The 12,459-nt window shown below is 42.4% G+C and overlaps 2 protein-coding genes across 3 annotated transcripts; both read left to right on the plus strand.

Annotated features, from left to right (window-relative positions):
- Nucleotides 1–72: 72 nt before the first annotated feature.
- On the plus strand, nucleotides 73–4,736 carry LOC117237716 (splicing factor, suppressor of white-apricot homolog). 2 transcript variants are annotated; one of them, XM_033501996.1, is made up of 8 exons: nucleotides 73–325; nucleotides 1,214–1,383; nucleotides 1,467–1,669; nucleotides 1,763–1,985; nucleotides 2,249–2,331; nucleotides 2,472–2,642; nucleotides 2,732–4,140; nucleotides 4,326–4,736. In XM_033501996.1, the coding sequence occupies exons 1-8, from the start codon at nucleotides 129–131 to the stop codon at nucleotides 4,486–4,488; spliced, it is 2,619 nt and encodes an 872-aa protein (XP_033357887.1). In that variant the 5' UTR covers nucleotides 73–128; the 3' UTR covers nucleotides 4,489–4,736. The 2 variants fall into 2 exon arrangements, with proteins under 2 accessions (XP_033357887.1, XP_033357888.1); XM_033501997.1 differs by having other exon boundaries at nucleotides 182–631.
- A 2,414-nt stretch (nucleotides 4,737–7,150) lies between these two features.
- Nucleotides 7,151–10,468, plus strand: LOC117237723 (inositol oxygenase). Its single transcript, XM_033502011.1, has 6 exons — nucleotides 7,151–7,296; nucleotides 7,771–7,954; nucleotides 8,389–8,597; nucleotides 8,734–8,870; nucleotides 8,944–9,174; nucleotides 9,446–10,468. Exons 1-6 carry the CDS (start codon nucleotides 7,279–7,281, stop codon nucleotides 9,552–9,554), a joined length of 888 nt encoding a protein of 295 aa, XP_033357902.1. The 5' UTR covers nucleotides 7,151–7,278; the 3' UTR covers nucleotides 9,555–10,468.
- The last annotated feature ends 1,991 nt before the right edge of the window (nucleotides 10,469–12,459 follow it).

Here is a 12,459-nt window from a genome sequence, read left to right on the forward strand (position 1 = left end):
AAGAGTTGAAAATTATGATGGTACGTTTAGGCAACGTTCTAATCTCGCAGCCAACTTCATGTTTATTGGCTATTTCTTGACATGTACAATGTACAAGGTGGAACGCAAGTAGTATCAGTGGATAGAAAATGGCGACATCGAAAAGTCAGCGTTGGATGGTAGATTCGGGGATTCTGCGTAAAAAAAATGGAGAAGAGGAACCGCAGGAGCTGTTGGTGTTTGGATATAGCTGCAAATTATTTCGAGATGATGACAAGGCGAAAATGATTGATCAAGGAAAGCATTTGATACCATGGATGGGCGATAGCACATTGAAAATAGACAGGTCCGTTTCCCTAACCTAGACAAATTTATCATCTAGGATATTTATTCTTGCATAAATGCACCGTACATGTAACCTTTAGAAGAATGATATCAATCGAAACTAAGCAAAGTGCAGCAGTTGGAAAAATTCAACGATAAACGGTTAACGTACGGATAAGCAATCTGGAGACTGTTTAAGGTTTCTGCAGGTGTCTTGGCTGTGAACAGGCGGTGTGGAAGCGCGATATATACGCGCTTTGCACGGCCGTAGAGCAACGTGGTCTCATCACGTTGGTGTTTTGTGGCTGACCGACGGCGCAGCAGCAAGGTGAGACACAGCGTAGAGAGACAAACGGCAGCTGACGATTGTAGGTACTATAATCGTTCAGCATGGTATGTATTTTAGCGTTTTAGAATCGAGTGTATCTACCTACATAGACGCACAACGCGGTTCCTGTTATTCGCCTCTGCTTCTGGATCTGTACAAGATCGAATTGAACGATGCTCAATGCAAACGATTATACATTCGCGAAACAAGAGAAACTCTAGCGTAATGTCATTCGTTGTCCGTTAATAATAAGTAAAAAAGAGTAATACCTTTTACTCAACTTTTTGGATTGATTACGGAAGTTTCCGCGATGTCTATAAATAGTAACAAATAGTTCGAATGAATAGAGCATTTGAAATCGAATTGTTGTCGTTGTTATTGTATCGTTGTCGTTATTATTTTGTAAAGTGATATAAACGGGACGTGTGTGGTATAACTATATTCTATTTCAGAGAAATTTTGAGGTTGACTGAAACAGGGTTTGCTTCGTGACACAATTTTCAGATGCCGCAATCGAGCAAATTGCTATCTGAAACACATAACATCTCTTCTACGTTTAAATCAATTTATGTATGTGTATAGGTACGATGGACGAGGTGCTCTGGGGGACTTACGGATATACGAACCACCGACAGGTGGTTTCGATCATCGAACGATCCTGACCGAGGATGAACTGAAAGTGGAGCAATTATGCGACGAAGAGCGGTATCGGTCTCTCTACAATAATGAAATGGAAGATGCTGTGCATCATGGTAAGTGGATCGCATATATGGTACATTCGTATTTACTATTAGTGCATGAAATCAACAACAAAATATATATGGTCGTCTTTCAGAGGAAGAAATAAAGAGGCTACATCAAGCTCTGGATTCAGAGAACACATACACTCAAGTAGCATATGACTACAACGAGGAAGGGAACGGATCAAAGATCGCGTGCGATGATTCACAAAGTCCAAAACAGTCTGAGGGTTCCCAGGAGGAGGATCAAACTTTCGTTCCACCGCCTGATTTGGAAATTCCAGAGGGTATTTCACTGGTTGGTAAACAAACAGCAATAGATGTGTTTATATATATATAATTCATATTTATGTTCATCATGCTTATTGTTATTGTTGTTGCTTCTTAACAGCCAGAAACACAAAAATTGAATGCCATCATAACAAAAACGGCGCTATTTATAAGTCGTCAAGGTGGCCAAATGGAGATTCTAATTAAAGCGAAGCAGGCGAATAATCCACAATTTTCCTTCTTGTCGATAGACGGACGACTTCATCAATATTATAGATATATACTGGATGCGATCAAGACTGGAAAGTATAATCCTGAAAAGCAGCCGGAGAAAGAAGAATCCGGTACGCATATTGTTTTATTTAAGAGATCATCTTATCGCAACATTCTCGAATGTTGACATTATTATGTCGTGTTAAAATAATCCAAGAGATTTAAAGCAGGATTTATTTACCCACATCTACTTTGATTCTACTTAGCTTTTCCATCTGTAAGTATTTCTATGTTACATTTGTTAATCCATGTTAATCTCTATAATTCATAGGAAGTATTAGTAAGCCGGTATACAACTCAACGTTTTATTAACTTGTATTCTTTTTAATGATAGAACACGAAGAAGGATCATCCGATCAAGACGATGAACCGTATCTTCATCCGAGCTTGGCGTCGTCCTTAACTAAAATAGAAGCGGTATGTAACTTGCAGTTAATGCGTTCTATGCCGAATACGTTTCGTACGTACGAGTCGTAGATTGTGTGTTTCGATGTTCGTGCAGTTCTCGTAAACTTGGCTCGACTACAAATCAATCTCAAATTCGTCGTTGTTTGCAGGCTCCCAGTATTCCAAGTATACAGTACAAACCATCAGCAGACTGTGCTTATTCGATGCTTGTAAATAAAATAACCGGAAAACCACCGCCTTCGAAAGCACCACCGCTACATCGCGAATCCACGGTTCAATCAACAACTAGCACAGGATATTATCATCCTGTGCCAGGACAGGTAAGAGATTCGGATCGCAAAATATGACAAACAGAAACATGGTTAAAGCGAAACACGATGTAACGAGCACCCTCTGTTATTCTTTATAGAATTATAACCCTTATTCAACTTCGGTTACTGCGATAACTGCAACGGCTACAACGGCTGCCACACCTGTACAATACTCTCATGGTCCAGTAATATACGGACCAAACGGGCAGATACAATCACCATTACAAATGGCTGTACCGAACTTATTAACATCTACGAATGAAATGTCGACGACACAAATTACAACGAATGAGTCACAGCCACAATTGGTACCATACGGATCCACATCTCAGAAACAATTAAGTAGACCTTCATTTATCGTTCCACCGGCGGACGTACAAATAATTATAGATAAAATGGCGAGTTACGTGGCGAAGAACGGTAGAGATTTCGAAGCGATCGTTAAAAACAAAGGAGATCCGAGATTCAATTTTCTCGAATTATCGCATCAGTACCACGGTTATTATGCGCACAAATTGACAATATACGAAGGTGCGGTAAACCCGAAAGTATTGACAGAGGAAGAGCTATTACAGAAACAGGAGCCGCAAGAAGAAAAGCAGAAGAAACTGGAGGAATTGCAGAAGAAGCAACAAAGAATGGAGGAAGTACAGAAAAGAGTGAAGATGATACAAGCGAAAAAGAAGTGTGAGCCCAGGATGAAAGAAACAACTACGACATCGACGACGACGACGGCGTCGAACACAGAAGGAGTGAAACAAGTGACGACAGTTTCGTTTTCGATAAAAAAGCCAAAGGACGGGGATACCGGGGTGATCGAAAAGCGAAATGCACTGCCGTTGGAAGAGAGTGACGATGAAATGGAAGCCGAGAGCAAAGATGGAAATTCAAAACCAAGCTCGCCACAAGATTCGAACGAACAGAATTCGCTAATCGGTGTCGGGATTTCAGTTGACAAAGATAGCAGTGGAGCGTGGAAGTCGGAAAAAAAGTGGAAAAACGAGGAAAAGGAGTTAGTGGACCTTACGGACGAGATTCTGGAAGACTGTCAAAAGGAGATTAGGCACAAGCAGGCCGAAGATAGGATTAAGGATAAGCTAGTTGCTGCAGCACGTGACAAACTGGCTGCTACTTCGAGAGAGAGGCAGCTTCAATTGGAAAGGAAAAAGAAAGCGGCAGCGTTTTTAAGTCAAATACAGAGCTCCGGTTTACCGAAAGGTAGTGGTACCGTAGCGACTGTCGCGAATCAAGTAGGAACGAGGAAAGACGACTCGGACGAAGTGCACTCCGTCCCGTCGCCATCTCCCTCGCCGTCGTTGGAGGACGCAAAGTCCTCTTGCGACTTAAGGACCACCGGTGGAAACTCTTTGATGGACAGGCTGAAGAGCGCAGACTTGACCGGTAAAAGATCTAGACCGCGATCGAGGAGTCCAAGTGGAAGTCGAAGTTACACAGATAGACAAAAATTTCACAAGAAACACAAAAAGAAGAAAAGTTCTCACAGAAGGTACGCGACTTTTTCGATCGATTATCACGTCTAATACTGCGTACAACGTAGTGACAGTTTATCTATGCCTATTCGTAAATACAGCCAAAACCACCGCTTCGATTATCTGTAATCGATCTCTTTTCTTCGCTCTCTCTTTTATACTCTCTTCCTCTGTTTCTCTCGCAATCGTTTGTTTGTCACAGCAACCACGACAGTCCGAGCAGTTCTCGGTCGCATAGATCCAAGAAGAGCAAGAAGTCTTCGTCCAAGCATAGGTCACCGTCGCAAACATCATCTCGAAGACATCATCACAGTGCGCGACGAAAGGGAAGCAACTCCTCGTACTCGGATTCGTGTTCATCCTGAAAACGTGTTGTCCTCATATTCGCGTATTATCGACAAGCGGAGATGTATACCTTACAAGTGTACATTTACATACGCGTATATATAAGTGCACGCATACGAGATGTAAATATGCGAGTACATATGTATACGTAGTTTCGTGCATCGGTAATTAAAGTGTCGGTGATAATTTTAATACGACCACTGTCCAAGAAAAAACGAAAATAAGGAAAGATTGAAGAATAAAAAGGTTTTGCCAAGATTGTATATGACCAGCCGTAATTTATTTATTGCTTTTCCTTTGCCCGATTACTCGTAAATCAAATTACACTCGAATATTTTGGAGCTGGTTGCGATAAAAATTGTAAATAAGAATAAACGTATCGAGAATACAGAAATTTATCGAATGTCGTTCGAAACGAGCTAAATTTGTTTTACATCAATTTTCGTAGATTATAAAAACAGTGGGAAAGAGGGCGGATAGAGAAAGAACGAAGATGCTAAGAGCAAAATAAAACCGATTATATAATAAGAGTTTGCCATTATGCGAAAGAATGTCAAAGTAGATGCCGTCATCGCGGCAAACGTCGATTGCCGTCACAGTTTCGTCAGTCTGATGTAAGGAAAAGCGGAAACACTGTTGGCAACTCGCTTCGTATTTTCTTTTTTTTCCGTTTCTAGATATTTGAAGGAAAAATATTTAACTTTGAAAATATATCATTTGCGTAATACCAAAGGTTATCGATTTAAAATATTCCATGATTCGGCATACGCGCGGCATCAATCGATTCAGTGTTACTACGAGAGAAGCATTCACAGATGTCAAACAGTAATCTATTCCGAGTTCTTTCCACTCTTTGTCTTCTCCTTCATCCATTTGCTCGCCGCTTCCCTGCATAGTCGTTGAACGTTTCTATCGGCTAAATAAGTAAGCCAGTCGTTCTTCCTCGATAATTTGTGATATGAAAATAGCATCGATGTGTTATGCATTTAACACCGATCGCATATAAACTGCCCCGAGGATTTATTTCCTTTTGCGCCAAATCAATCGTCGTCTAATTGAGTTTAATAAATCGAGAACGCGTCGCTTGAACTACGTCCGCAGAAGGCACGTGTGCCGTCGAAACAAACAAAGAATAAAATACCAACAAACACCTGTTTAACGATGCTGTCGCATAACTGTGCCAACTGTACTCGTTCAAAATGCAATTTTCCTTGTGTTTTCTCGAAAAGTCAACAACGTAGTGCGAGAGCAACAACGTTGTTACTTTTAATCCTGCCGCGGCTCTCAAACTTTTATATGTCAATTTCGATTTCAACAAATCAAAGACTTTTGATATTTTAAGGAAACGTTTAACAAGAAATCGCGTATCAGTAACGACTTTCTTCGTATTTTCTTCAAACTTGAGATATTTTCCAATGTTAGAAGAATACGAGTGGATAGAAAATGACTGAAAGTGCCCGATAATTCGTAGACGCGCAAACTCGATCGAAAGTAGAAACGTGTACCACGAGGTAAATCGTTCAGTACTAATTTGTAATCCAAAAGTGTTAAGCACCAATTTCATTTCTTCGATTTCCAGTCAAAAGAATTCAGGGTCTATATCGTTACAGGCTAACAGAGTAACCTCTGTTTTTTCTCCTCTTCTTCCTCCTCTTCATCCTCTTTCTCTTCCTTCTGGTCCTCCTTCTCGTCCTTGTAATTTCAAGAAAGACTTAATCGTTGATGAAATAGACTGTCTTTTCACTAGCCAATAGAAAAATATCGTTACGCGACTTTTTCGTACCGTTCCTGGTACAGTTCGAAACATCTTTATCATAATATAAAGAATGCCATTCACGAGCCCGCACGATATCTTTATGCGTCGCTTTTCACGCGATTACGTCCAATTGTATGCTTTGTTAATTATATAACGTCATGGATCGATTCGAATCGCGAAGTACAGTTTTATTTTCGTCCAAAATAATGCTCCTTTGATAAGAAGACCGTTAATAAAAAGAGAAGGAGAAGTATATTAAAGTAAAATAGTATAAGAAAATAGCGTCCCTTTGGTAAAAAGGACTCGCTTACGAAAGAAAGGAAGAAAGAGAATTGGAAGAAGACAAGAAAAATGCAAATGTTTGTTTTCATCCAAAATAATATCTCTTTGGTAACAGGAATTCGAACGAAAAAGAGAGAATAATGGGATAAAAGAAAGGAAACTGCACTTTGATTTTCATCCGAATTAGTATCCTTAGTTTCATCGCGAAACGAATTCCAGCAAAAAGGGAAAGATACGGGTGAAAGGGGAGAAAGAACGTTAAGAAAAAATGACGACAAAAAATCGGCTTTATCCAGTGAATCGAATATCAATGGCACCAGAATATTACGTGAGCGAAGTTAAAAACTTTCCAAGCTGGAACGCTGACAACGAAAGGACAGTAAAATAAAATATTATTCGCGAGGCATGGAGAGGAGAAGAAGGGAGAGAGAGAGACAGACAGAGAGATGGGTTGGTACTGTGAACGGTACGGAAGAGATAGATAGATTGATTGGACGAGGAGTTCGAAATGGGGAGATCCGTAGAATGCACTACTGCAAAATTGCTAAATTCCACGAAATGCTTTTTATTTTGTGGGTTCGTCTGTTTAAAAACATATACGAATGTATGGGATCGAGATAACGCGTATCGGGCATTACGCACGTGACCATACTTTGATGAAGCAGAGGTCAAGGGTTGAATTGCCTCAGATTTATAAGTTAACTCGGTCGCATGGGACTAGTTAGTCGGTGTTGCATACTCAATACCAGTTGGAACATAGCCGCATAGACAGATGTCGGCTAAAACGCTCGTAAGTATTAACAGGAGACGATGAATCGAGTAGTAACGATGATCGTTAGCTTCTTCGATCGAATTTGCCTCGATGATCGATCGTCTTGATCTTTAATCGTCGCCACGGTAATCGAACGCAATTTTCCATTTCTCTTTCTCCGGGACGTCTCCTTTTTGACTTCCGTGTCGTTCGTTGCGGTACAAAATTTTTCGGTTGTCGATGTACGGTGTACGGTGTGCAACGGAAGATAAACCCTACGAAAAAAAAAGACGATGTCGATGAACACGAATCACGATCGACTTTCACGAAATTTGGAGGCAAACGTGCTTCTCCTTTGCTCTAAATTTGAATTACGAATCCTCCTTTCAAAGGAGTCCTCTGACATCGATCGGAACGTAGGCAACGACCTCGGTGTTTACTGTTTTCGAAATCAAATAGAGGGAAGCGAGGAAAAAACAAAAAATATTAAGTGTGATTGATATATGACGACAGGCACAGCCGCAAAGGCAAACCATCCTGGATCCTTCGGACAAGTATCGACCAGAGAATGTTTACGCGGGAAAACTGGAGGGCGAGTTCAGGGATTTCTCCGAGGATCCGACCGACCCGGTGAAGGAGCGGGTTCGACAAACCTACGAAAAGATGCACGCTAATCAAACCGTCGAGTTTGTAAAGTGTGAGTAATACATAGTAATGTACATGCATGTACGTGCACTGACGTAAGTATCAGGACACCTATTCGTTACGTACAATGGAAAATTCTATGCAGTTTTACTTTATCTTATTTTGTTCAGCGTTTTAGACTATAAAGTACACGCGATACGAATGAAATAATGGATTTATAATAAAATAAATGTAGTAGCTAATTCAATTACTAAGCAAAAGATACTTGTATATTAACGGATGTCCTAATATTTATAATCGGTATCCTAAGTGCGCCTAAGTTTTGCTTTCATGTCGCGTGTTTGCCGATCAAGTTTTCAATTGCGAGCTATTCCGAAACAAGTAGCGAATAGATAACGAACGAGTAATTTCGAACAACGGGAACGAAAAGAAGGGAATAATCATCCGATGAATCGTATTCGTAATCTTACGACTCTTACATTTCAGCTCGCATGAAAGAATGGCTGCGATTCGACAAGGCCAAGATGACTATAAAGGAATCGTTGATCAAGTTGAACGACTTGGTGGACGAGAGCGATCCGGACACCAGTTTGCCAAATATCGTTCACGCTTTCCAAACTGCAGAATCTATCAGAAAGGAACATCCTGACATGGATTGGTACCACTTGACCGGGTTGATTCACGACTTGGGCAAGGTAACGTATCTTGGAGCTTCTGTAGATTAGAAACCATCCTAAAAAATGGCAAGGAATTAGTTATTTCGTACTTGAGACCGTATTCTTTAAATAAAATACTTCTCTCTTAAGTAAATGCTAAATTCCTCTGATTTAGATAATGGCGTTTTACGGGGAACCGCAATGGGCAGTCGTGGGTGACACGTTTCCCGTGGGATGCGCTTGGGCCGATTCTATCGTCTACAGGGCAACTAGCTTCGAAGATAATCCGGACGGTAGAGACGCTCGATACAAGTAAGTATCGAAGAGAACTGGTTCACTCCTCGGAGAAAGATCGTGGTAAAACATTTTTCACGTTTCGCTTCAGCACGAAATACGGCATGTACAAACCAAAGTGCGGCATCGACAAGTTACTGATGTCCTGGGGTCACGACGAATACTTGTATCGCGTCCTGGTGCACAACAATACCAAACTACCGAAGCAGGCTTTGGCTATGATTCGTTATCATTCGTTTTATCCATGGCACGCGGGTGGCGACTACATGCACTTTTGCACCAACGAAGATATGGAGATGCTGAAGTGGATCAACGACTTTAAGCGAGTATCCATATTCAATCACCGCGTTTCTCTTCTTTCTTCAAAAAGACTGAAACTAATGAAAAAAGGAAACAAAAAACAAAAGAAATAAGAAGGAAAAAATGGTAGAATATAATATACGCGGAATGTTAATATCAGTTCCTCGAATAATTTAGTGTCTTTGATAAATACGTATCAGGCAACCGTCGATTTTATCGTCTTCCAAAATATATATAAAAAGAAGAAAGATGAATGATACGCTCTGACTAACCGTTTGACTATTGCGTTTCAGTAAATACGATCTGTACACGAAGAGCGGCGAAGTCCCGGACATCGAGAAATTGTGGCCCTATTACGAGAAACTGATCGACAAGTACATCCCAGGTGTATTAGAATGGTGAAAATGGAAATCTTAGATTTTCGCGCCGTGCGTGTTACGCATGGACAAACGATTAGTCCGCGACCGATTACCGGCTATCGTTTACCTGCTTCCAACCATCGGGCATCGTGCTGTCGACGAGCTTTCCTGTCTGCGATAACGATAGTACAATGGATCGGACGATACTGTACTTATCCCTTAGTCGCTAGCTTGATACGCAATCCGCTTCGCTTTTGTCCGTTCCCGACGAAACTCGATTGGAAGAAAGCGCGATGAAAGAGAAGTAGTCGATGCCGAGTCGAGTCGAAGAGAACGGGATCGGTTAAGCAAAGCGGTGGAAGAACGGAGAAAATTGTAGCGTGCAGGAGCGAATGAATAACGGGGAATAACGATGAGCGACGTGTTCGCGTTTCGTTCCTTTTCATCGATTGTACGACTCGTGACTTTCAAGCTTCGAATTTCGAAGAAAGTTCGCGGTATAATCGATAGGATCAGGGATCGGCGCGAAAGTAGGACTAATGTTGATCGAATAGAAAATCCAGCGATCGTGAGTTCCGAGAAAAGAGCTGACTAAGACAGGGAAAAAGAGGGAAAAGTTGGGACAAGCTGGAAATTGTCGTATCGACCGGAACAGTCATAAAATTCTTGCGTTTACTACGCTTTTCTTTTCTTCCTTTCGTTTTTGTTTCCTCTTGCTCGATTTCTAGCACGCGCCCTCGTTTTACCCTTAGCTCTCGCCGCTTATATGTTTAGCCATTTCTTTGCTTCGATTCGCTCGATCGAGTACCGCTCTTTACCATTTCGTATTCCAAAGGAACGAAGAGTCGTCAGCGCGAGACTCGGTGGTCGATATAATATAATAATTTATGCGTTCTTTGCGACTAGTCTTTGTTTAATATTCGTCAAATAAAGAATTCTCGTTATACAATCGCAAAATCTCTCTTTGTTTTACGATCTTGGCAGATACTACTATCAGCGATGACGAATCAACCCTCTATGCTCGATGCACTATGGGCCGTTTACGTCAGCGCCTAATACTCTTATCGTCCTAAACTTTCGCATAATCTTAAACACACAATTCCCATTGAAGTTTTAAACATTACGTTATCGATTTCTAAGTAGAACGTTCGAGAAACGGGTTGAAGAAATTCCAGAGCGAATAACGATACTTTGCAAAGCAAAGATTTCGAGTCGAGGGAGAATTCCTTGGTGCACCCCGTGCTGCGATGCACCGTATCCTTGGTGCGCGAAAGATAGTATGGGAAGCTCTAGAAACCACGGGTATGCGTGGTAATCGAAAACGCATCGACTTTCGAGAAGACCCATCGTGCACCATCAAACGATGGTATTCGCTTAACCCGCCCGTCGCGTTCTCTCGTTCCCACGTGGTGCGATTAGCCTTCGCTAACTTGCTGCGCTTTTCAAACGTTCACGTGTTTCCCGTTACTGAACGTCAGATTCAAACGATTCGATTCGAAGATTCGGTCAAAGACTGGACCAAGAGAAGAGGGAGAGAAAGGGAGGGAGAAAGAGAGAGAGAGAGAGAGAAAGAGCCGGTTAAAACGAGAGAGATCGTTAAAACGGATTCCTACGTCTTTTACACGCTACGATGACATAGCGGCAAAGAATTTGGTTGAGAAAAATCCGGAAGTACGGTTTCGAAGGTTATTCGCGGGACATTCGCTCGTTTGGTCTTGGGAACGGTTGGTGTCTCGAGCCGCGTCGTCTCTCAAGTTCGTTGGACGCGAACGGGAAACACCAGTATGGGGCTTCTTTATTTTTAACGCGCGATTCATCGGCGCTCTCGTGTCGGCTGAGGATATCCGAGCGGAGGCGGTAACGTTCGTGTTGGTATCGGTGCCAATGCCAATGCCATTGTCGATTCTGATGTCAATACCGATACCGATGACGTGAACACCGACGATAATCACGACAGTGATCAAGTACGATACCATCTGGAAGGATTTGTCAGTGACGAAGAATGAACGATATTCCAGGCGATTCGTAACGAATAGCGTGTAACGGTGCCGAGAATCGGCGTTATATAGTTGAGGATTTTCCATCGGCAGAGATTCCTCGAAAATAGCGCGAATCCTTCGTAACTCGCAACGACGCGCGTTACGGCGATGGTGCGCGTAGGTTGCCCGTTGTCGAAGGAACTCTGCTCGCGAAATTGGCTTAGTCATCGACGTATTACGGGATATTACGGGGTATTAGCGGGAACAGCCGCAACGACCGGCAACGACCACGACTTTCTAGGCGGACGTGTACGAGGGGCGTGCAGGAAGGACTGGCCGTCCCCGGTATTCGTGAATCATGCTCTACCTTGCAAGTCCGCCGGTCGCCGTTTCCAAGAACAAACAACGCGACGCGATGTGACGCGAGGTAAACCGAAGAGGTAGGAGCATTTAGCGAGGCGCAACGAGGCAAGGCGGGGTAAGACTAAGCAAGCGTACCGCGCCATGCGAGGTAGAACGAAGCGAAACACGAAGCGACGTGACGGAGCGAGGCGCGGCATCGTGCGACGCGGTGCGGTATGTCGCGTTAAACAGGACAAACTAAATACCATTCTCGTACAAACTATATATGTAGTTACGTGTCGTCCTTTCTCTTCCTCTCCCTTTCTTTATGCAGTGTCTCGTGAAAGTATCTCAACTTATCGTATATCGTGCGTTTTGTATGAAATATTTGAAAATTTCATTAGCGCTGTAGCGACATCCGACTATCAACGATAGCGTTGATAAAGTCGAGGATGGTCCAATAGGAGTTTGGATAAGTGTGCGTACATTCGCGAGTAATTTTATCTGTTTCTCTGTTTCCTTTTTCATTCGGCCGCGGAAACTTTCTCTCGCGTTGGATCGTCGATTTGGATGGACGGAGGGCTGAAACGTTGTTCCGACGAGCAACGAGATCCCTCGGATGACGCG

The sequence above is a fragment of the Bombus vosnesenskii genome, unplaced genomic scaffold, assembly GCF_011952255.1.
Source record: "Bombus vosnesenskii isolate JDL3184/JDL3185 unplaced genomic scaffold, Bvos_JDL3184-5_v1.1 scf7180000013398, whole genome shotgun sequence".
Classification (NCBI taxonomy): Eukaryota; Metazoa; Arthropoda; class Insecta; order Hymenoptera; family Apidae; genus Bombus; species Bombus vosnesenskii.